A 25,377-nucleotide genomic window follows, 5' to 3' on the forward strand; every position below is an offset into this window, starting at 1 on the left:
CTCACTTATCAAAAGGGTAAGAACACACATAAACAAACTTTGCTTCCAACAATTCAAAGCACAGTATTAAAATGCCCTGACCAGTTGCTATGTATCATCAGGTACTAAACTAATACAAAGCACACAGTATATCCAGTCATCCAGGGGAGAAGAGTGTAAGAGAGAGGGAGGGAGGGATTTCCCAATGCATTTTTGTAACAGGTCTTCAAATTGGACTATGCCAGGCTTGTCGCAAGATGAAAAAAAAAGTAGGATGAGAGGTTCCATACAGTCCTGATTACATCCAACCACTCTCAGCTCAGGGCAAGTGACATTCCAAAAGCAACAACAGCGAAGACCTTCCTACACTGGGCTCTTTCCAAGAGTGCTGCTGGTGTAAGGATTGTTTCACTTGGACTATCAACAGCAACAATTTTCTTAAGTAGACAAAACCTGATGCACCATCAAGAGACATGAGCTCACCTCCTTATCCAATCCAGGGAATGTATTCTGCAGCTTCTTCACAAGCATCTCTTGCCTCTCCCATTGCCTCTGGGGTTCTGACTCATCCAGCTACATTTAAGAAAAAAAAAAAAGAAATCTATTAGGTTTAATGTAAATTACAAGCATAGAAACAGAATAAACCCATAATTAAAACCAATCAAACCTAATCAATATTGCTGATCCAAATGACAAGAGCACTTAATACAAATCCAAGCTGCAGAAGTGATTCCTCATACATAGCTTATGCTCAAAATAAGACCAAAACGTTCGTAAGCATAGAAAGTGTCTTCAGTCGTGGAAGACTGGCATTCTTTACCCGATAAGCATACACAATGCAAAGTTAAATACCAAAATATAAATAATTTAGAACTATCTAGTTTGTATTTCTTTAAAATAAAAAGTTATCAGTGATTCTGGATGATATTTAAGGCAGAAGATGGCAGGGTTAATAGTCAGTCAGTTTGATTAGATTACCAAGCATGCATTTAACCCACCAGAGACTATAAACATGTCAAATGGTGTGTTTATATGAAGATTTATGGGTAAAAAAATCCACAAGTACTGTGTCATAGCACCATGGAGTCACATCAAAAGCTGGCAAAAGTTTTCATCAATAATAGCTTCACTAACAGCTACTATCAGCCTGCAGAAACAGAGGTTACTTATGAATGATTGCCAAAACTTCTATGTGCCACAAGCTTCTCTGTTATGTATTCACCACAAAGTTATGCAAGTTTCCTCACAGAGCTTTGAATGCAACATGGTTACAGATCTACTTATCTAGAGCAGAGATGTCAACAGGTTTGATCAATATTCACTTCGCTGAATGATGCTATCTGCTGAAAGAGCACAAACCAGATCACCCAGAAGCACTCTGAGTAACAGAGGACACGGTTCCTTTCTTCAGTGAGCCTATGGTATCAAGAGTACAGCTACAGTACGTACAGCAGCTGGCAAAGTATGCTTTGGTCTTTGGAATCAACTTAGGAATTGGTGGAAAAGCAAGAGCAAGAAAGAAAACTGCACGTTCTCACTATGACTCCCTATTGCAAGTTCTAAAAACCTGTGCTTCAGCTTCAATTTTTCAGAATCCTCCCCCTTTTAACTGTAATGGAACTGTTAAGCACAGAAATCAAGCTGCTGCATGAAACCAGGTCCAGTGAAGCACTGTTTGCTAGGCTGGCTGGGTAATAATTTGGCAAAGTCTCCTTTGTAACATAACTCAGGGGTTTGGTGAGGAGGAACAAACCCAAACCCCAGCATATCTTGCCTCACAAAATTCACAGCTCTCCTCCAGGAAGTAGGGAAATATCTGAGTAATATTATTCTTGCTTTCATAGGAAACTCTGCATTGTCTTCATTTTGTTCTGACAGAGGACAATATTCAGTTAAATTTCAACACAAGGACAGTCACCATCCTTCATCCAGCCTCCAGTATCTACTGTAGAATTCCCTTTCTCTACCATAACTGGTTTTCAAGGACATCTACTGGGATGCCTGAGAGCTGGCCTCATGACAGCACTGTAGGACTGTGCATAAGATCTGCCAGATACCAATTTGAATGCACTAGGATCATTACACAGTTCCCATTTACTAGCAGAGGCCAAAATAACTATTCCTTTAAACATAACCAATTCATTCATTTTAACAATTTCCCTAAATCATAGTTTCAAATACATACATAAACATCACTTCTGCAACACAGAACAGTAGCGACAGATGTTGAAATTCACCTATTTGAGGAAACATAAGGATTGACCTGATAAGGCAAGGTGATCCATAGCCTCTAACTCCCACTGATGTTCACAAGAACTGAACGGCATCCAACGCCTCACATACTGCTACCTGCCATCAATCACTTCCGTGAAAAGAGTGAACAGGCTATTCGAAAACAAATCTACAAACACTGAAGAACAAAGCAGGCAATTCCATTCAGAACTGCCAAGCAGAAGAAAGTAGAAAGCCCTCACTCAGATGGCAAGATTTGAGTTTGACAAGTTCATGACACCACTGTCACTGACAAAGTCAGGTAATTCCACTTATTTTACAATGCACAGAGAGAAAAAATGGTACTTACGTAATCGGCTTTTGGCTTTTTTGTGCCTTGCTTATCTCTGTTTTTGCAATTTGTGGGAGAATCTTTCAGTTTCCTTTTACGAAAGGGAGCTTTAAAAAGAATCAAGGCAGAAAAGAGTAATTAGTTACTTTCATTAAGTTCACCCCAAAACAGTAGGATCATTCAAACTAACCCTTTGCAGCTACTTATTAACTGCACAAGATGTTTACCAATCTGCATAACATTTTCCTGTTATAGTCCACAGATACATTGAAACTTCAAGCAAAGCAGCTGCTTGAAAGTACATGTTTAATTACCTCTAAGTTTTCTTCAGCAGTTTGGCAATTAATCAAGCAATTACTTCTCATATATAACAATTGAAATAGCTTTTTTTTTTTTTAAATAATTGTCAAGTATTTTACACACAAGTTGCATAAAGGTATATGTCTGTCTGGTTTTATTCAAGCTGACTGCTTCTGGAAAGTTGGTATTTAATCAAGGCTGAACCCCAATTGTCAGTTGGAATATGTACATCACTGCCAATCTGGAAGTGCTGATGACTGATTCCTGGCTCAGATGCACACCTGAAAGGTTACCACCAAACAGTTTTCAGTATTAAATACAAATGTCTGAAAGAAAACTATGCAGATTAAGTCAATGATAACTAAATCTCAGTGATAACCATATTACTTATGAATAGTTTGTATGAGCCAGAACTTTCTGAATATCTTTGGGCCCTCATGATTATCAAGAGAATATCATCTTGGCATTAAGACCTGCCCAGTCAGGTGCATTTTCTGAGTACCACCATGCACAGCTCATGAAGGCAAGAACACACTACCACTATTTCTGCACATTAGCTTGCTTGAAGCAGCAACTGTTACCAGACCAAATTATTGTTAAAATTCCTAGTTACTGGAAGTTTGAAGAATAACTGCCTGCAGAGCTCTGATGTCCAATACTGCATCTCTGGCCACCCTCCCCTGCCAAAGGAGACTTGTTAACACACGCGTGTGCACACACACAGAGCAAGCCTGCCTGGATGATCAAAATGGTTTTAGTTGTAGCCACATCTTTGCACTAAAAGGTATTTTGTGTGGAAATACTTTCAAATAAATTCTCTACTAGACTCACACACTCTCTGACATCAGAGATGCGCATACAAATATTTTAAAAAATGAATCATTAAAACATCCCAAAAACAGAAAAATAAAGCATCAGCAATTCTTCCTTAAATAAAGGATCTGGCAAGAGATACCAAAAACACTGGTAAGATTTTTTCAAAGTCTATGAATTCCTACATACAGGTATAAATACATGCCAGAAGCACAGTTCAAAACATCCAGAGATTGTGCCAAAGGAGGGAAGGTGGCTCTCCTTCACCATTCAGACCTGAACCTTTCTGCCTAAGAAGTCATTTAAACAATATTGCCAGGAAAAGCCACACTACTAGCTTCAGTCTGAGAAACATGCGTTTGTCTTGCTATTAAAGCTAAGGGCTATCAGGCTGTTGATAGGTAAAGCATTAGAAGTCATGAAGGTCTCATGCTATTACTGCTTAAGCTCAGTTAAAAACTGCACCCAGGATGGATAATTCTGGATACAAACAGCAACCCTGCAAACTTCTTTGCCCTAACAAATACATGGGCTCCATGTAAGAGTATTTCGAAGGTCTCCCTGCTTTGAAGTTACGGGCTGAGCACTCCATCTTTGAAGAAAGCCTTATCATGAGCAATTTTAGAGGCAATTAATGGTAGCAAAGGATCTGGATAACTACAGTCTCAGGAACCTATCAATAAAGAATTATTTAGAAGTCAACCTGTGGTTTTCTGAAACCCACCACATCTGCAAACGACAAAAAAACTCCCAACTTTCTGAAGACATTCACTTTGCAAGGTACACTTAATTATTCCTTCCCATGCTAAGGGAGCATACAGCTGAGCAGATGAAGAAACTCTATTACTGCTAGATGGGAACCATCCTTGGAGCGGAGGCAGGACACAATGGGCCTTCCAGATGAATCCTTGTTCTCTCTAAAAGTTTTATGATTAACAAGCAATAAGAAAAGCAGCTCTAGGGTTTCAAAATTTAGAGAGGCATTTGTAATTACTTCCACTGTTATTTACTGCCACCACTACAAAAAAATCTTATTACTGTGACTTCCCCCACCATTACAAAAGAAACAGTCATTTCTGCCTGTTCAAAAAGCAGTGAACAATAAGACAGGTTTACATGAAGCTTCAGCTCAAAAGCACCCTCACTGATTTCATGGTTTGAGATGTACAGGAAACACCAGAAACAAATCACAAGCAGCCGGTATTACTGTAACTTCAATTCTTTCATTCATAAACATATTTTCATTGTGTCACATCCAATCTGCATACCTATGTCACCTGCAATGCTTTGGTTTAGCTATATACAACTACTAAATTCAAGCTATAAATACAAGTTTTTGTCATTTTGAAAGGACAGAAAACCTTGAGGATTACTTGGCCAGACTTTTTTAGCAAAGCCATGCTTCACAAAACCGTATCTTGTCTCTGACCTCTCACACAGTCAACACTTCACAACAAGTGTATAATAAATTAACACAGATAAACAGATGTTCAGTAATGTTTCCATTTTAAAAAATGTGTCCAAAATGAGGTGATTTATACCACCACTTTCAGGCATGCTTACTCCTAACTAAATATTTTATACAACAGCTGTGACTAGTGAGAATTTCGCTGCCAAGACTTTTGTGTGAGCTCATATTGAAAGGATGTGAAACAGCATTCTTGGATCAACACAAAAATGGCCAAAAGGCAGGGCCTACATACCAGAAAACAAAGTGCTTTAGTTCAAACTTTAAACTAGTTCGAAGTTTAAGGATATACATTAGCTTAAATTGGTTTAATATTGATCAAAACCCTTGAAAAAGTAATCACAGTCTTCCAGGAAGGGATTTTCTAGGAGCAGCAGCACTCAGAAGTAGTGTGTCCCTCAAACCTATGTCAGCTTTAGCTTTCTATTGCCAACATCCAAGACAACCCCATCTATAGAATCTGATCATGCACACAGTGATAACCTCAAAATGTTGGTCTGGTTGGGTACAAAAAGCCAAACAAAAGACAAAAGCAATCCTTCATTAAAATTAGCCCAGTGTTTTAAAGTTTTCCGATAATTGTTTAAAAAAAAATCTTTGAAGTTATATATAAAAAAATCAGAAGATGAAAATAAGATAAGTACAACAGGGGGAATTACATTAGCAAAAAAATCTACTTTAGAAAAAGAGTAAAACTGTTCTCCCTCGGCACATGAGCTGCCTAGACATATTCCTTCCAAATGCACAGGATACTGCATGACAGATGAATCGCTTAGAAGAACTAAAATAATGAAGAGTGATCATAATAGCTTTTTCCATCATAGCCAAACCATGAAGATATCTCAGGAAAACCATGGACAACTGAACTGCAAACAGATGAAGACTGCTGAAACAGATCAGCTTTTTATAATAACGTTCATATTCATACCAACCTTCCACTCTTCCACCACCAACCCCAGTAAATCACTCCAAAAGATTAATATAAGAGATTTAACCCTAGACTTAAGTGATGTCAACAAACAAATCCAAAGCCCAAGAATGATGACCCTTTTACACGCTTACCACTTTCTACACTCTCACACATCATGTGTTCGTTTTTTTGGTTTGGTTTTTGTTTGCTTGGGTTTTCTCATAACAGCATGAAACTGCATAAATTCAGATGCAGAACAAAAAACCCTCAATAAGCCCTGAGGGCTTAAAGGCATGGTTTCAGGGATGTTTTGCTAGAGAACTGTGGGGATTTGTCTAATGTTTATGACTAATAGTTCTTATTCAAAATTACAAGAAAGTCTTGAAGTCAACCTGAAGAGAAAATCGTGATGGGCCTTGACAAAAACAGTATCTAGTTATGAGCAGCTACACACACCTATTACACTTTTTCCATACCACCAGATTTCTCACCTACGACATTTAGAATTACTATTGCTAACTCATTACTATTTCCTCAACTTCTGGGCAAAGAAGGAACAAGAAAGAACAGAAATCACTAAAGGACCCACATGTGAAACAATCCTGAGCTTCACAAAACAAATTCCCCCTTTTTGTTCTATTTTTGGATTTTGGTGCACATCCTCTTTTCATCTTTCCCTTTGCAAAGCCTGTAATTTCAGCTTTATATTACCACAATAAACTATACTGCCATTACAAAAACAATAGTATAACTTTTAGTATATGTTTTACCACTTTTTAAATACATCCCAAAAAAGTTTACTTCACTGAATTAGCTACAGCTTCTAAAGTTGGGGGTTTTTGAGGGTTTTTGAGGGGGGGGGTTGTGGTTTTTTTTTGGGGGGGGGTGTTTGTTTTTTGTTTTTTTTTTTTTTTTTGTTAAACATACCTTCATCATTCAACTTCAAACCAGCATCTATTGCTTCATCCATTGTGCGTGCTGATTCTACTAACTGCAGGAAAAAAAAAGTCAACTGATAAGTGGTGAGATCTAATCCAGTTGAACAAGAGGACAATGACAGAAAATGGCTGAAATACACTTTAAAACACTCCAAAAATACATGTATTATAAAATCCAAGAACAAAATTAACAGTTACCAAATTACCTAGACTGATCCCATAAGATGTATTTAGAACATGTTTTTAATACAATCTCATTCATTATCACTTTTTTCCCTACTTCACAAACATATGGTGCAGGTTTACTCAAAAGCTTTTTTTCCAAAAACTATTCAATGTTACTATCACAAAACCAGATAATCCAAAAAACTAATTTCTTAACTCATAAAACATCTGTACACTGTTACATCACATTGTCTATGTCCTGCAAGTACGTGCATGAAGCTTACAACACGCCTCAAAGTTTATCTATACTTCCTTGGAGTCCTAGATTCTTTCTCTATCCAGGTGTAATCTCAAAATAGATCATTTTTACAAATTAATTGGATGTTGAGACTTCTTGAATGCTTTTTGCAAGTGAGATAACTGCAACAGAAGCAAATGACCTGAAGGTTAGAAACACAAAAAAAAAAACCAAAAAATTAAGTTATGAGGAGTCCTGACTTCCAAACCACATTTGTAAACAGCATCTTACAATTTTGCTATAAACACACAGTTTCCTTTTCAAAGGACTCATCATTTTTCCTTAACAGCCTTCATCAGTTGCATAGGGTATGTCAGGACATACTGTTCCAGATCCTTCATGAAGGAACAATAGATTTGCCTAATATCTTTCCATCTTACTTCAAAAATGTTGTAGATACATAACTGTGGACAAAAGTTTGTATGGTCTTTATACACCACAAAGTTGTGCTGATAGAGGAGCTCTCCTGAGAATAAATACCATCAACACTACATACCACTGAGTAGTTAAAAACACCACTGAAGTCACAAAACAGCAGCCAGACACAGCACGTGTCATTTCTAGGTCGTTTCTAAGCTACGATGAACTGTTATCACTCAGTGGCTTAATATATTCTACATGGCCAAAAACTGAAACTTTGTAAATTCTGGACATCTACAACGTAAATTTTATTACAACGCCCAGGAGAAAAAAGTCCAAAACTGCTATTTGCAACCCTTTTTTTCTTCCTGAAGTAGAAAGCCTAAACAAGCTTTAGCTTGATGCCACAGGGAAAAAAAAAACACCCAGCGAGGAGCATCAGTACAATTTCAATTATTCCTTTAACAACATTTCAACAACCAGGAAACTTAACAGATTGAATTAAACACATTTAGCTTTGAAAACTAAAGCTAGGGAAAACCTAGTTACATATCAGCACTGAAAAGGAACCTTGCTAAAGATATATTTCACTGTACTGAAGATATTTTACTGTAATAAGTTACCATAATGTTACTATAGATCTGTACTATACATTGGACAATGGCCAAGAGTATCTCAGGTTCACATGTCAGCATAATCAGAATAACTTATAGTAAGTTCAAACCTACTCTCTTTTTGCCTCACTGGAAGTATTTAGTACTTCCTTTGCACATGAAATTCCATAAATGCAAGAGTGCAAAGTTTAATCTACTGGAGACGGCGGCAACGATTTCACTCATTCTGCATTTGATCAGTTAGCTATCTTGGTTTATAGCTATTGATAACTGCCGTTGTTGGAGTGCAGCTATAACTAAGATTAAATGTTGCAACAGAAAGAAGTAATAATAGAAAAATTTTCTATACATTTGAATTCCATGTTGCTGAGTTGATCTAAAGGTGTATATATAAGAAAAGGAATATATATACTTACACCCTTATATATACATAAGGAACTGTGTATGTACGTATGTACATATGGAAACGTCACATGGCCGTAGTTCCCCTAAAATACATTACTATGATACACCTTTTTTGCTAATAAGAATTAAGGGTGTTCCCTCTAATAAAGCCAGAGGCTTAGGAATACTGGCTACAAAATAATCAAAATAAATCAAAAGAACAGAGCATTATTACTTGTAGTAATTCTTGGTCGCTTCTTTGGGGAAAAAGTTCCTTCAATGTTTGCAGCTTTGTAGCTCTGATGTCTTCCTCAACACTCTTCTTCACAGGTGACAGCTGATCCCCACCATTTACATGTGCCAAGTGGGGTGGTTCATCTTCAGGCTCGTCATCATCATCAGAGCTATGACATACGGGGGAGGAGAAAAGGAATTTAAATTTATTTTTGCTTATGAATGTTTTACTCTACCAGAACATTACTGTGAACCAAAACCAAGAGGATCACAAAAATAAAATGTGTTTAGATGCACTCAGTAAGACTGAATCAGCTCGTACCCAGCGATATCTCCTATTCAGGACAAAATAAAGCATATATGAGTCTGTTTGCAGTAAACACATTTGAGCCTAGCAAAGGAAAGAAAGGAGGAACAGACAAGGGAAGTACCATGACTTACACTTGTACTGTGCTATAAAAAGGTTACTTGCCAATTTAGCAACAACCATCTTAATATGTCATCATTTCAGCTACCTGAATTACATCAGACCATGTCAAGTTTGTCCTAAGCAGTCTTGCTAGTATTTATTTGTCCCACAGATAAATGGATACAGTTAAGTTCTTTGTAAAAACTTTCCAGATGTAGTATCAAGTCTGTCCTACTTCTCAGCAAACTGAGAATGAAAATTCAAAAGATCCTTATGCAGAGTCTTCAACGTCTAAACATGTGAAGAACCTTTCCAAAAAAAAGTAAAATCCTGAATTTATTGGGAGATGTATTATTAGAGCTAACCTGCAGGAAAAACAATCTTTATATATTTTTCAAGATATTCAGCTGCACAGACAAGACTGAACATAAGCACAGGTATCCCATCCTACTGCACTCCATAGACACATAAAAACCTCCTTTCCTGAATGAAAATCAGTTGAACTGTATGGAGTTTGCCATTTCACAGGTGAAGTCCCATCAGAAAGGCTTGCCTGCAGGTCCCTCTAGACAGACATAGGTAAAAGATTAAAAAAAAAAATAAAAAAATCATGTTTTTCCTCACTATATCTTTATTTAACAGCTGCAACAGGCAGACTGCAATACAATTCTGAAAAAAGTAGTAACATGCCACTTTTCTAGAAAATACACACTCTTGAGACAACTGTTCATCAAATAATCCTTTTCTCCCTATCCTGTTCAAAAGGCCTACATAGCCATGTGGACTCTCCAGTTTTGCCTCTTAAGAGTGAAAAAAAAAAAATTCCTCAAAAGAAATAACCCAAACTAACTTCAGTCTACCCATCCATCTAGTTGTAAGCTTCAGAAGGTGAATCTAGCATCCACTTAAAAAAATAATCTCAGTGAAACAGTGTATTAAAATTCTATCAGTATATTTCAGATCTTTTTGCCTTGATAAGGAAAAAAGTTTCTTCATAAACTGCATCTAAAAAAAGAGTATCAATCCAAATGGAAATGGTAACACTGCAATTACCTTATTCTTCCCTATCAGGGATTAACATCTAGATATTTGTCAACAAAGCCAGAGTTGCACACATCATAACTCTTGTCCTCTCTGTATAATCACATTCTTATCTAGCATGAAGGAACAGTCATTTAACCACTAAACAAGTATCACTCTGACCCACAAAACCTTGTGTAAGAGTTCTGCTTTTTTCCAACAAAGTCCAGACAGCGACTCTGGTAGTGAAGCTTAAAGCACACTTTGTTTTAGGAAAGACATGCTTTCTGCTCTGAACTTTCTGCTTTCTGTTCTGTCCCTTATTCAGGATAACGAGGGTTGGGATACCCCACAAAAATAAAAAAATTCACAAAACCTCCAAATAGTAGGCAACACATGCACTAAAATGCACAGTGCAAAGACACTCAACTGACTTGATTCTGTGCAAAGCCAGGCTAAATTCCAGCACAAGCCAGAGCTCATAAGCCTGGCCAGATCCAAGCTAACTCCTGCCACTCTCCCAATTAATTTATCAGCTCAACCAGAACGCCACTTATGAGACAGCTTAGTGGGTTCAGTGCACATCAATTAGCACCTGAGCCAACACACCATGCCAAAGTGTCAGGCTCTGGAGTGCCTGGTGCATAAGAGACCAGTGGCTACACAGGAATAACGAAGAGTAGAAGAGGATGTAGACAATGTTTATCAATCCCACAAGGAGCCACTTTGCTGTCCGTCTCTCACTCCCAGTAATTGGAATACAGTATAGAAACAGCAAGCTGTGGCTGTGCAAGTTGGATCCTGCATGGCTTATTAGCGTCGGCTCCACACGGTACAAACCGCTTGTAACGCTTCCAAAGGGGGTTGATCCCAGAAGCAGTATAACTATGTTTATACAGCACTGCACACAAGCCAATTAGGCGCATGCAACCAGTTTGCCGTCTCTGTATCCTTGCACAATCTACAACTTAAACCATAGACAGGAGTTCACTCTGCTTACTACTAAGTTTTTTTTCTTACCAAGCATCTGCCTTAAGTTGAAACTTCAGGGAAGATGCATTTAAAAAAATAAATCAAGAATTTCAGTTAATAGCAGCAGGGAAATGTATTATTTCATTTCTGCTGACAAGCTCCAGTAACTCCACACTCCGTGTAAGGACTGAAAATCTGACAAGAGACTATGTCTGTTAAGGTTATTATTCCCATAAAAGTTTTCCACGGATTAGTTCAGCCGGACTGTCAAAAAAGCAGGTTAAGCCATCTTGTTTTGCTTAGCACAAGAACACTTAAGGGGCACAGACAATTACCACATTTTGGTCACACACACATATAACTAGCAGGTAATGAATAGCAGGGGTTTCTTTAAACCATTCCAACTGGTTGCACGAGATTTCTGTCTACATCTTGTCTTTCCTGCACTCTCAATGCTGCCTTTTTAGCACCCACACAAGTGACTCTTGCACACTGCTCTCTTCTCCCCCAGCTTATTCAAAAAGTTAAATTTCAAAATCATTAAAAAAAAATTTCACTAAGCATAGCAAAAACATCATGCAACTAATACTTAACTTTAGCTTGAGAACTCTTATACTACACACTGAAGCTCTAATTACTTTCCTGTCCAGTACGGTTTCATAAAAAGAAAAATGAAACAATCTAAAAATCAACTCCAATACAGTTTAAAACTAAAAAAAAAGCAAGTATTTTATGGTTAAGCTTTCAAGTGCCATTAAAAAGATATCAGAGAGGTAAATACACAAACATATCATGAAGATCACACGTATCATTCAACATCACAGAATTCCTCCCTTGGAAGCTGCTTCTCTGAGAAAATGGCTTAAGACAGGGATTCTTCTTCCCTGGAAATCCACTCAAGTTTAGCTAGAGACAGGTAAATCACAAGCCAGTAAACCAGAACCTAGCCTTGAATTTTCAATTCAGTATTTCAGTGTAGAACATCACATCAAGTTGCACAAACATTACAGAAAACTGGCTTAAAGCATACATTACAACTGCGTTTCTCCTTGGAGCCCTGTTTTCTTTTGCAGCACTGAAGTCTCTTGGTGGTTCATCATCGCTGTCTGAAGACAGATCTAAGAACCGTACCCATCTTTGACGCTTGAAATAAGATAGTTTCTTTGCCATCTTGACTTCAGGAGTTTCTGGGACGGTGGAGTACTCTGTGCAAGACATTTCAATAGGAGAAAATAGGAGACAATGACTTACTACTTAAAACTTCAAACATTTATCTGTTCCTAAAAGCTAGCTATGATTTCTTCTTTATACACAGCAATCATTTAAACAGAACTCACATCCTTATGCATGGAAAATTCCTGTAAGCTGTATTCCTTAAAGTGGTAACTTAACTGGCAAAAGATGCTCAGCCTTCTTACATCAAACAATTTTTATACTACAAAGGTTAAGAGATCACGTCTTCTAGGTTAATAACTACTTAAAAATACATTTTTATTTTTGTAAAAACTAATAATCAGCAAAATCCTCTGAACTACTTCCAGGCTGATCAGGTCACAGACAGACACATACTGGTGTATCTGATTGCTGATTTATGATCTGCTTGTCTCTACAGCTTTTCAGAAAGGGAACATCAGCATTACACTGCAGAAAACTAGGAATCTACACTGAGGAACTTGACAGGTAAGTTGCAACGCCTGTAGAGATATAATCTATTTAGCCAGTCTTTTCCACATTATGCTCCAGATGATTCTTAACAAGGAAACAGCATACGGAAGGATGCTTTGTGTCAAATACAAAGCATCAGGATATACAGAATCTATACATACAGGATACATCACCGAAGACATCTCATGAATCGTCTACCACCATCAATGACACTTGCAAAATTGACCCACTATGCGTGCATTAGCACCTATTAACTTTTCAGTTCTGAACATGATTGTTAGACAACCACAAGCATAAGCAGCCAGTCTATTCATGTAATTCCTGAATTAGTCATGAATAATGCATGACTAAGTCCACCAATGTCAGCTACACCTGAAACCAACTCCATGCATGTATCTAGATGGGGAAAACATGACCACACAGGGAAACCCACACTAAACCTGACATACAAAATAGGTCTTGACCTGAAGGGGAGAGAGGACTAGAACACTATAAAATAAAAATCAAAAGGCCTATGTTTTATTAGGCTTTGCCCTGTCACCCTCTTTCAGCACAACACCAAACGCAGATAAGGCACAGTACGCTCTAACTGCATGAATTGTGTATTTCACGGTGGTTCTAACTAAAACTCTGATGCTCCCATATAAGCCTGGGCAAGGTAAAACACATAGTTCAATCCAGTGGCTACAGAGGCTAGAACCATTCCACTATCATCTTTACAAAAGCAAAAAAAAAATTTTAGTTGATACATGTGGATTTGAATGTGCAGCTTCTAGCTCTTCTGTCTTTAAACCTGCACTAAATAGAACTGCATCTGTAACTAAACCCTTGTATGCATTGCTACCTCTTAAGTGTGCTATTTCAAGTCAGTAATCGGAGAAAAACAGTCAGGGCGTTATGCGAAACGTATGCGCCAAGAAACGTATGCGCCAAGAACTGTACATCGCCTGACCTAGTGCAGCAGCCCCCACATTCAAGACTTCATTCTTTTCTACCAATTCACCACTTTTACAGCCAGTGCTGGAAAGAAAAAAATAGTTGGTAAGCTGAGTAATTTTAAGACCAGACAAATTATGGACCCTGCGGGCATATAACTGAAAAGAGGAGTAAGAATGCATAGAGCAGAGAATGTGATAGCTGCAGAGAACTTTTTCTGTATGAAAGTAATCTTACAGAAAATAAATTTAAAATAACTCACTGTGGCAGCATTTAATGGAAACAAAGACAAATCCTAAGAGTACAAGCAATTTGCTGACATGGGACACCACCAGGTGGTACTGGCTTTGAAACTGAAAGGTACCAAATAAACTAAAAAAATATAGTACCAAATTTCACACAGCACATTACTGAAAATGAAGAAAAGAACTTGAAAATGGAGTTTAACATCGGTTAAAGGGATGGGAGTGAGGAAACTCAAACTTCTTGACTATCCATGAGGAAAGGCAAATAAGCGTTCAACGACAGTTCATAAAAGCAACTGCTGAAGTCTTAAGTCTTCAGATGACCTTAGCTACACATAGGAAAAATCCTATCAAAAATAGGAACCACACTTCTAACCAGGCATTAGGCCATCAGTTTGGAAACAGAGAAGCAAGAAGAAGGAAAAGCACGTAATTATCATCATCTCAGTTTTTAATTCACGGAAGAACATCACAGTCTGTCAGAGTTAGTTATAACAAATAAGAATTGTCTTGTTTCAGCAGAGAAACACATGTTTTAATATCCATCTAAACCCCTCTATAATCTAGCATTTCCATATTTCTTACCGACAAGGTTTAATAAGAAGGGGTTAGTCTCTCTTTCGTGCCAAAGAAGAATCTGCTTCCTAGAAGGTAAAACTTGCCAGTCACCTATCTGCTGCTGCCGCAACGCAGCCTGCACTCACTCCTCTGCTCCACACAAACAACGGCCACCTCCTGCTGCCCTCCTAGCTCATCAGGACAAAGGTCCCCTGGCAGCAAACACATCCACACAACATGGACCCTTCCAGTCACTGGCCTCAGACACCCAGTGCACCCAGGAGGTAGCCTCAGTCTCCTCACTTGCTGGCACCAGCACAGGAGCCCCCAGGGCCTGCACCCCACTCTGGTTGTCGACACAGACCTCCTTGCAGAGGCTCGCAGACACACGCACCGTGGATCTCTCCACCCTCTACACTGTGGCTGGCACTGGGTCCCCTCACCTTGGGCTGCCCCATGCACAAACGGGCGACTCAGACCCTGTGGTCCCTCCCTGGCTTCCCAGGTTGCCTCGCTTGCTGGCTTGTCCCCTGGTACCCCCATTCCCTCCACAGGGGCTGTGCAGGGGGGTGGCACCACAGATACGCAAGCCTCCACAGCCCATGCTGGCTGTCACTTGATTTTACACTCACTTTGGTCCCTCCAGCTGCTGGTACCCCAGACACATGGGCTCCTGTGCCCCCTGGTCCTCACTCCAGCTGCTGGCACTTAGACCTACACACACACAGGACAGACTCCCCTACCTAAGAAAGTAGCTAGAAGAGGATTTTAACAAGCAACAGGACTGACTATGGTGATGACAAACAGGGCATGGCCACACAAGTATACTGACCTGTCTATGTGTAACCAACTCCTGTTATCCTCTTATCCTGTTTTCCCCACACTTGTTCCTCTTCAAACCACTCTGATCCCTCCCCTTCCCCACCTCCGGTTCCTGCCCTTAAATATCCCACAGCAAGTTTTGTATGAACCTACAAAGCTCTCACATCTCAGAGTAAGTCCCATACCCCCTTCAGTCTGAACGGTGCTCCCAATAGACTTGCTGTTGAATCACAGTGATAGGCACCACCCTCAACTCCTAAGGCTGACGGCCCTCTGTGACAGCCCTGGGAGAAGCCAGGGCAGGTGTCACTCCTCCAATTGCATTATTTAGGCTCCCTCCCACACCTCTATGCAAAGAACAAGCCTTTTACGCCATGCCGTGACATAAGAAATCCCATCCATGTAGCTGGTACTGAAGAAACAGGAGCTCCCCACTGTCGACAGCATCTGATTTACACTGTAAGAAGATGGCTGAGAACACAGACCAAGAGAGACCAGGCAGAAGAGACCCCAGAATTGGAGAGAGGATAGCCATGGTTTATTGAAAGCCTCAGCGAACAATGACAGAGAGTAATATACTCTTAAGTGGTGCGGTGGATGGGTGAAAAAAAAATCTCCACACATTTCCTACACTAAAGAGCTTTGAATCATTATAAGAAAACAGAACAAAACTACCCAGGGAAGGTACAGGAAAGTCAGCTACAAAACTCCAGGGAGAGTTGAATTTTAATGATACAAATGTCAGTGTAAGTCCTCATATAAAAGGATTTTACATCCTCATAATGCAACTACAGCATCACGGGCATCCTCTCCCCTCTAGTGCATCAATCCTTTCTTAAAACTAATATGCCTATAATCCAAACACCAATGGTACTTTCTCAGCTGGAAACTGAGAAATAACTCTGGAACCACAGTTTTGGCTGGAAATAAAAGTAGTTTCTTCTGCCTCCATTCACTAATGCAGAAACTTGCTGAGTCAAGTTACTGGAGTGTTAATGCCAGTTTTCAAAGCTGATTTGCCAGCACAGACTAGACACAGAAGAGGCTAGAATAAATTCATCTGATAATCAGATGCAGAAACAAGCTACCTGGTGTCCAATTCCTTCGTCTGTGATAAAAAGCCTCAAATTAAATTGAGTTATAAAAATCCAAACCTTTTCTATCACTTTCAAAACATGACAGAGGATTATGGTAAAGATTTTTAGAAGAGGCTAAAGTCTCATTTTGTAAAGTAATCTTGTTATCTCGAAAAGTCCATACATACATAAATTTAGGAAGGCCTGAAAATTACTAGTTCTGAAGCAATACACGTTCTGTCCCAATACAGGCCTCCCTACAACCAAGACCAACATGTTGGCAGTAAAAAGTACCTTCCTCTATCTATACATGTTTGGAAGGAGACATGCTGCCCTTGACACAGTTGCTTTGCTTTACCTGAAAACCCTGTAAGTTTTAAGATGAATACAGGAGAAAAGCAAGAGAGACCTTCGGGCAAACATTTTTATTAGATTTTAACATAAAGATGGGGGCAAATGTATTTCAGCAATTCCTCTCTAGCAAAGAAAAATAAAGCAGAAAAATTCCGAGGGTTATAAAGTTCGTCTAGCCAAGTGTCCTAGGTTACAGTGTAAGATGTGCCCAAAAAAAGTATTCCATTACCATCTTCAGGAGCTGTTGAGACCAGGTGGGGCGGTGCTCCCTGCCTCCCCCCTCTGGACTATCTTCTGTTAATGGACACAACAATGCCTTATCGCCTGACCCATCGGTAACTCGCTCCTGGACTATCTCCTGTTAATGGCCCATCAAGGAACTGCCTCAGGACTCCCCATCCCATTGTGAGATGCTCCGCCCGGGGGGGAAGGAGCCAAGCAGTCCCTGCTAAATATAAACTGAGATCTCGAACACCCTAGCAGCCTTCTTCCACTGGATTCCCAGAGGAGTTTTTTTCCTCCACTGGAGTTCCAGAGGACAAGAGCTACCTACCTACCGCTGGACCTTCGGAGGAAGACCAGACCCTTTTACAAGATCGCTGCTTCAACAGCACTACATCCATCACTTCAGGAGGACTGCAGCCAGCATCTTATCGGACTGCTACTGCCACCCTAACAGGGTGTCAGGTTGTGTTTCTGACTCTGTCAGTGTAAACCAGTGGGTTGTTTTTTTTCCCTGCCTTGTGTTACATATATATAATAATATATAATATAATATATATAAAATAATATATATAAATTATATATATTAGTAAAGAACTGTTATTCCTATTCCCCATAACTTTGCCTGAAGGCCCCTTAATTTCAAAATTATAATAATTTGGAGGGAAGGGGGTTGCATTTTCCATTTCAAGGGAGGCTCCTGCCTTCCTCAGCAGACACCTGTCTTTCAAATCAAGACACCAAGCAAGGGCTATCACAATAGGACAGAAATAAGAGACGCATAAAAAGACGTGGATGGAAATACCAAAACAGATCTATACGAAACATGAGAAGTCTACATCTCTACTGAATTAACAGAATCAATGAAGCCAGTTTTCATGATCTTTGACTTGTAGGTTAGACTATATTCCAAACATATTCCTCCTGCAAGTAGTGTGACATGCAGAAGATAGCTTTGCTAGGAAGCATCTTATTGGATTTAAAAACCAAAAAAAACCCACAAGGAAAGTTTACAAAAATAACATGGTCTTAAAAATATTTTTTTCTTTACAACAGAAACCTTGGAAGAGTTTTATATTTAAATTAAAAAAAAGTATTTACTGTTTCATTTGATGACTTCTCATTTTATTTTTCCTTTAAATAGCAATCACTGTCCAGTCTTCATGACAACTCCTAACTCCTATATCCATGAAATGCTGAATTCCTGGGGAAAAAAAGTGTTCTCCCTCTCAAAAAAGCACTATTTCCTTCTTTCCCTCCTCCACCTATTCCACTGAACAGAATCCGTTATTAATGGGGGGGGGGGGGGGGGGGGGGAGAGCAGAAATCACATACGTAATAAGAAGTCCTCATGTTTAAAACAAATTATAACCTTGTAGGGTAGTAACAGATTAAACAGTTACTGTCACAACATGTAACTATTGGAGGCAGAATTTCCTGATTACAGGCGATTAAAAAGGACTATTAAGGAATGTCTGCAATCATAAGACCAGTGTTTGACTCCAAGGTCAGAAATATGAAAACACAGGAGTATCTCTAACTGGAGACATAGATGACAAAGCCAAAACCCAACAACAACTGATTTTTGATATCATACAAAGAGACTCCATGAGAATGGAGAGAACTGGATCAAACTGTCTACGATTATACGGAGACGGTGTTAATTTACGGATGGAGGTACTCAAATGTAACTTTTCATAATGTTAGAGCAAATACTTTGTAGTTTAGTCAGCGAACACAGCTTCAATGGCTCTTGAAAAAATTCTGCCTCGAAAACAATTTTTTTTTTTAATCATACTCACTACAGTCTTTCAGGAAGCATATACCTAGTGCAGAGCCGTAATACATTCCTAAATATAATCTCCTACACAAACCACACTTCACACTCAAAAGAAAGCCAGCCTCTTCTCTCCTAAATAAAAACAAAACTGTGGCAATACTTAAAGAGACTTACCACATTTACTAACGCCGCACAACAAACATCGTTAAGTGGAAAATAATTTCCACATAAGTTAACAAAAGCGGCATCAAATGCATGCTGCTCAAGTCCACAAGCTAATTAATATTCCATTTTCAAAGGAAAGTCTTTTTCATTTGCTAAAATAATCCTAAATATCAGTGATACTCTAAAGTGCTTCTTAAAGAGACCATTTTAAAATTATGATTACTTCAACATATCTTCCCAGGATTCCTCAGAAAAGTTCACTACGTACCAAAGTCATTACTTTTTTCCAGATACACTTTAAGTACAATTATACTCTACAAACTGTGACATAAGCAAAAGACATGAGTTCTTCACATCATAAAGAAAATGACAACAGGTGAGAACAAAAAAAAAAAAAAGCAGTTCCAGGGCAAGTGAATGATGCAACAGTCTCAATGTTGTAACCTGAAACTGCAGTCATTTGGGTTAAATATTTGAGTAGTACAGAGAGGGTATCAACAAAATCAACCTTCAATAACAGGATTATATATAGCAGTTTCATTTCATCTACAACTTCTTTTCCAAATCATTGTTGAAGCTTTTGTAAGCATGCTTTTTGAATACAAATCTCACTTTGAAATTCGTGACTGTAATTATTCTAATTTGTACAGTTCTAATTCACTTCTGCTCCACTCCTACAACTCTAATAATCCCATTAAAAATTAAAATTTCGTAACTGTCCCCGTAGCTGGTTTCTACCCTTCAGTGACGTGATATTCTGAGTTACCTCCTACAACTTGGCTGCAAAGTCACTGCAAGTGTATAAAGACACTTTATACACACAAGTGTATAAAGACAACCAATTCTTCTGGCCATCATACTACAAATTGCTTATTAAAGTGTAAGGCACACATGTTCAATACAAAGCAACAAGCAGCATTACATACACATCTACCTACCCTGGGTACAGAGCAATCTAACAATACCAGTTTGTTCTGGGAAAACAAAGCAAAAAAAATTAGCTAAAAAGACAATGATGCTTCATAACACAATAGATATCATCTCACTGTTTTCTCCAAGATTAATGAAATTAAAATAATCTTTTCGTTAGACATATATTTCAGGACAGCTGACAAAACAGAAATCTAAAGAAACCCCCAGGAAATTACACTGAACTGTTTGTTTTCCTGAAGGAAAATGTCTGATTTTAAAATTATTTTTACATGCACAGTATGACTGCACGGTACCAAATGAAACAGGACAAAAAAAGCCACAGCTATTTAATCTTTTTGTTTCTGTAAGTGAAATAATTAACATTTCCCTCTTATTTCCCCAGTTTCACGCACCAGTATTTTGTGCATCCACGGTGTTTGCCTTGAGAAAAAATACAAATAATTGTTGTCCTCAGATGATTTACTGAGCATTAGGGCAAGTTATTTTTAGTTAATGTGGTGTAAACTGCTTCTTGGACAAAACAACTGAATACTTTGACTTATGTACTTAGCAGTAGAGAGACATACAGTACCATTAGCTGGTCATCTCTGTACCTTTTCCACAATAATACAAGAAAAGACAATCAAATACCTGTCTCTTTCATTTGAACTAAAGCAAGACAACTTCTGTGTCTTCCTGTCACTAAGAAACTAAGGAGGACAGGCATCTGCGAATCAAATCTAGTTTCCTCTTTTATATTTAAGTGTCTCATATCCTGCAGACAAAATTTGAGTGTTTTATTTTCAGTTGACTTCAATAGATGCAGAAAGTGTTTGATATTTAAAATTGTTAATTTCCTTTAAATAGGTTACATAACAACGATATGCAAATAAGTGAAAAGAAGTCACCAAAGCACTCCATCTTCTTTAAACAACAGCTGTGAAAGATGAATCACAGCATGGTTTGGGTTGGAAAGGACCTTAAAGACCATTTAGTTCCAACCCCCCTGCCACGGGCAGGGACACCTTCCACCAGACCATGTTGCTCAAAGCCCCATCCAGCCTGACCTTGAACACTGCCAGGGAGGTGGCAGCCACAGCTTCTCTGGGCAACCTGTTCTAGCGTCTCACAGTGAAGAACTTCTTCCTTATATCCAATCTAATGATCAATACCTAAACTCATACTCATGCCTCTAAATTAGATATTACACCCCTTCTCCTCCTCAGTCCTACCACTGTAGAATATAAGCCAAAGGAGACCAGTATTTTTAAAAACAAGCAACTCCAAAGTTTGTTGGCCTTGACAGTTAACAGTCTACCTACATGCTTCCACTGGCAAAGTCAGATCCATGGGTTGATTAAAGGAAAAAATATTTTAAAAAAAAATCACAAAGACAAATAAGCCACAAAGCAAGCAGCACCATCCATTACCTCACACCTATGTTCACAGTTCAAGAAGGCTACCTGCATTCAGTAACTCCTACACCACACAAGACAGTGACTTACCACAAACAGGAAGACGACACCTGTCCAAAGTGCACTTCCTCAAAGTGCCAGTTTTTTCATACAATCCATTACAAAGCGCACACACAGAAGCCACAACTAACAGTTGCTTGCTTCTTATGTTAAGTTCTCCCTGACACCAAAACATCCTTCCTGCCAGAGGACAGGCTACTTAACTGCAAGCTGGCAACTCTCATGCCAAGACTTAGAAAGGTTTTATATCTTTTTTTAAAACATAAAGCACTGACCAATATTTACTAATGTAAACATCAGAGCATTCCAGTCAACTGAAAACAGTCAACCTGCACAAAACCAAAATTAATGGAATAGTAAATATCAATCAACTATAATACTGATTTGGCTCACCTTTAAAAGAGGAACTCCTCCTTGTACATGAAAGGTTCTCTGTTATCGCATAGATAAGGTACTATGATAAACTGCCTTCCACCAAGGGAAAGTTGTATGCAAAACAAATGTAGTTTAACACCATCAACTGATATTGTTGCTCCATTACTGACTAAATGCATAGTCAAAGTCTGTCTGATCTCTCTAATAACACTTGTATCTTGACATCTGTATCAGAAGTTACATGGAATGTCCGAAATGCATGAAATAATCAGCAACAAACAATTTTTGCTCTTCCATTCTTACTCCTTCAGTAACAGAAAAGCTACATGGTGAACATAATGCAGCTGACAGTTGTTACAGTTTATTAGTATTAACTGATGAAACCAAACAGAAACAGCAGATCTATAGCATACCTGTCAAACTAATAAATTACTACACAAGCAAGTTTTTCACATTTCCATAAAAACTCAACCTACTGTCACAGAAAAGGACAAACACTGCTACAAACCTATTAACACAATCAGCTTGTGAGAATCAGCAGCAGGTTTCTCAGTTCTTTACGAAACCAGGCCTGACCAAAAAGAAACTGTTTTCTTCCTTCCCAGTTTTATCTATGATATCCCACATTGCATTAGCCTTGGATTCTAGAGAAAAAGTTAAATCTACGTTGTGTTGCATTTATTGGACAAGTAAAAGGGTTGGTTTTTTCCTTTAGAAAACCCTGAAATACTATGTTAGTGTAAAATAAGTATCAGTAAAGATAATTAATAATTAGGAAAGCATAACATACTTTGAACATTGAAACTGTAGTCTGTTTACTCAACTGAAAAAAAACTGTTTCAGCTTTAGTTACCAGAAAGTTTCCGACCTGACTGTAAATGCAAAGGTTGTTAGAGCAAGCACCATTACAAATAAGGATATTTTTGTGGAAATTGCTGTGAAATATGTGCGCACATAGAAGCACATCCGTAAAACAAGCAAAGGGGCGGGGGGGGGGAACCCAAGGACAACAATTATTTTATTTCTAGATGTGAAATACTTACACTGTTCTTATGCTACACGCAAAACACCTGACTCACCAGTTACCCCAGCTTCGGATGTGACAGAGATAGCTGGCCCGTTGCTTTCGTCTGTAGCTTCATCCTCATCCCCTCCAGCAGCACGACCCACTGCAGCAGAATGAGCTGCCTGCGCCTGGGCTGCCGAAGGGTGCAGAGCGTCCTCCTGCTCCGCGATTTTCCTCTTCCTCTCAAAGCGAAACCGGTCCAAGTTGTAGAGACTCATGCTCGCAACCTATCGCTCCTGCCGGCGGGACAGGAGACAGGCTCGACCGGGCAGTTTCTGTAGGAAAAGGCAGGGAGAGGGAAGAGGCTGCAGGCTCATCAGGTGCAGCTCACAAAAACGCCGGCTCCCGAGCGCGGCCCCGTTCCCACGGAAACGGGAGGCCAACGGCGCTGTCAGACGCCGGGGAGGCACCTGCCGCCCCTGCCCACCGCCTTCCTCCCGCGCCCCCGGCCTCCCTCCTCCGCCCACGGCGGCCGGCACCCCCCACAGCCCGGCGACGGGCCCCCCACTCACCTACCGCCCACCAGGGCCGATACCGGCGGGCCGCGGGGGGCCGCGACCGGGCAAGGGAGGATGCGGCAGCGGCGATGCCGGCCGGGCCGGGCTGGCCCCGAGGCACCGGTCCGATCCCGAGGCGGCAGGGAGGCAAGGGCTAGCGGTAGACGGCCGGAGCGGCGGGGAGCACAACGCTACCGGATGGCGGCGGCGGCAGCAACTGCCCGCTCTCCTGCAGGACCGGTGCGCGGTGCCGTGGGCGCCGGGTTATGGCGTCACCGCCCCCCCCACCAATCACCTCGCCCGGACGAGGCGCGCGAGCGCGTGCGCCTTCGCGCCTTTTCCCTCGAGAGCGGCGCGAGATGTTTACTTGCCGGCACGCGGGGTGGCTGTTCCCGGGTGTCCGCCGGGGAGGAGCGGGGCCGGCGGCTTCACGGGGGGTCCCGTGTGGTGGTCGCGGTTCCCAAGGGCGCCCCCCCGGGTCTCCGCGTTCACGCGGGTCTCGCATCCGCGCGTGGGCGTTCCCGCGGGGCTGGAGCGGGCAGGGCGGCGGCGGGGTCTGTCCCGCTGGGGCCCGCGCCTCGGCCGGGGGCTTGGATGGCGCTTCCGGCTCACGCGGCTTCGCTACCGCCGTAACAAAGTAGTTTTGCAGCTTCCAGCACCCGGTACTGCGTGAATGCCGGTTCGACACCAAGTCATGCTGTATTCCTCTGCTACCCCCCGCAAGCTGAAAAGTTAGCGAAAAGACCATCATAAAAGCTCTGAAGCCATAAACCATAGCATTTAGGGCAGTTTTCAGACTTGATTCCTCATCATGTTTCCAGGATTGTGTCCCTTTGGTGGGACAGATGGAAAACCACCTCCTTTTGAAGTTTTGGGTCGGGACCCGCTGCCTGACTCGGTTTCAGTGGGTGCCATGTGGTGGTGGCGCGCAGGTGGCGTGGTCTGCGCAGGCGAAGGCCCATGGGGTTAGGTGGCACGGCACTGAGAACTTTGCAAGGGCTGAAATGGTGTCCTTAAATACTGTAAGCGGCAGAGAGGTACCGAAACTACCTTTGCACATCTGTCCTTCAAATGCCAGCCACCTGTGAAATAAAATGCTTCAAGGCCTGGCAGCAATGAATAAGTATTCTACTGGGGAGCCAGGTGCAGCAGCTATTAAAAACAGTCTGGAGACGTTGTGCTGGCTAACAGAAAAAAAGCCACTTCCCCATCCGTGGCTCCAGCTCTGTAGCACCAGGCTCACAGTGAGCTCCTTCACCATTGATGTTATTTGCCATTTAAATTGCGGTAGCCCAGATGCCCGAGCGGCAGTCATGGCTGTGCTGTGCAAGGATATGTGCTGCTGTCAGCGTTGCTTCCAGGCTGCGTGGAGGCAGGGCCGACTGTGTTGTCTGACAAACTTGCTACAGCCTGAAAGCTGGAGGTGATCCAGGTATTTCCAGAAGTGCTACCTACACAGGCATTACCTCTACTTGCAGGTTTATTTCTCTCAAAATTAGTTTCTATCACCAGTAGTCAGCAATTCTAGGTCTACCTCATACTGAATCATCGTCATTGTTATAATAAAGATTAGTTTTCTGAAGGGGACTCTCATGGAAGCTGTTTGGTGCTCCCTTTGCCACTGTGCCTTTTACAACACATCGTGGTACTCGGCAGCCGCGGTCACCCAGTATGAGCAGCTGGTTTGACTCATTTGTGCCTGATTCCCGTTCTCCTGCCCAGAAATCATGGAATCACAGAATCGTTAGATTGGAAAAGACCTCTAAGATCATCACATCCAACCATCAACCCAACACCACCAT

General features: G+C 40.5%; 1 protein-coding gene across 1 annotated transcript in view; it reads right to left on the minus strand.

Moving 5' to 3' along the window:
- Nucleotides 1-23,296, minus strand: part of SMARCAD1 (SNF2 related chromatin remodeling ATPase with DExD box 1) — a 46,505-nt gene extending 23,209 nt beyond the window's left edge. The window contains exons 1-6 of the mRNA XM_086464800.1: nt 23,092-23,296; nt 12,458-12,632; nt 9,028-9,196; nt 6,961-7,024; nt 2,561-2,649; nt 463-552 (exon numbers count right to left, since the gene is read on the minus strand). Coding sequence (XP_086320926.1) covers nt 463-552; nt 2,561-2,649; nt 6,961-7,024; nt 9,028-9,196; nt 12,458-12,632; nt 23,092-23,296 — 792 coding nt within the window. The remainder of the gene's footprint in view (nt 1-462; nt 553-2,560; nt 2,650-6,960; nt 7,025-9,027; nt 9,197-12,457; nt 12,633-23,091) is intronic.
- Nucleotides 23,297-25,377: the final 2,081 nt, after the last annotated feature.

Source organism: Leptosomus discolor, chromosome 4 (assembly GCF_034619465.1).
Source record: "Leptosomus discolor isolate bLepDis1 chromosome 4, bLepDis1.hap2, whole genome shotgun sequence".
Taxonomy (NCBI): domain Eukaryota; kingdom Metazoa; phylum Chordata; class Aves; order Leptosomiformes; family Leptosomidae; genus Leptosomus; species Leptosomus discolor.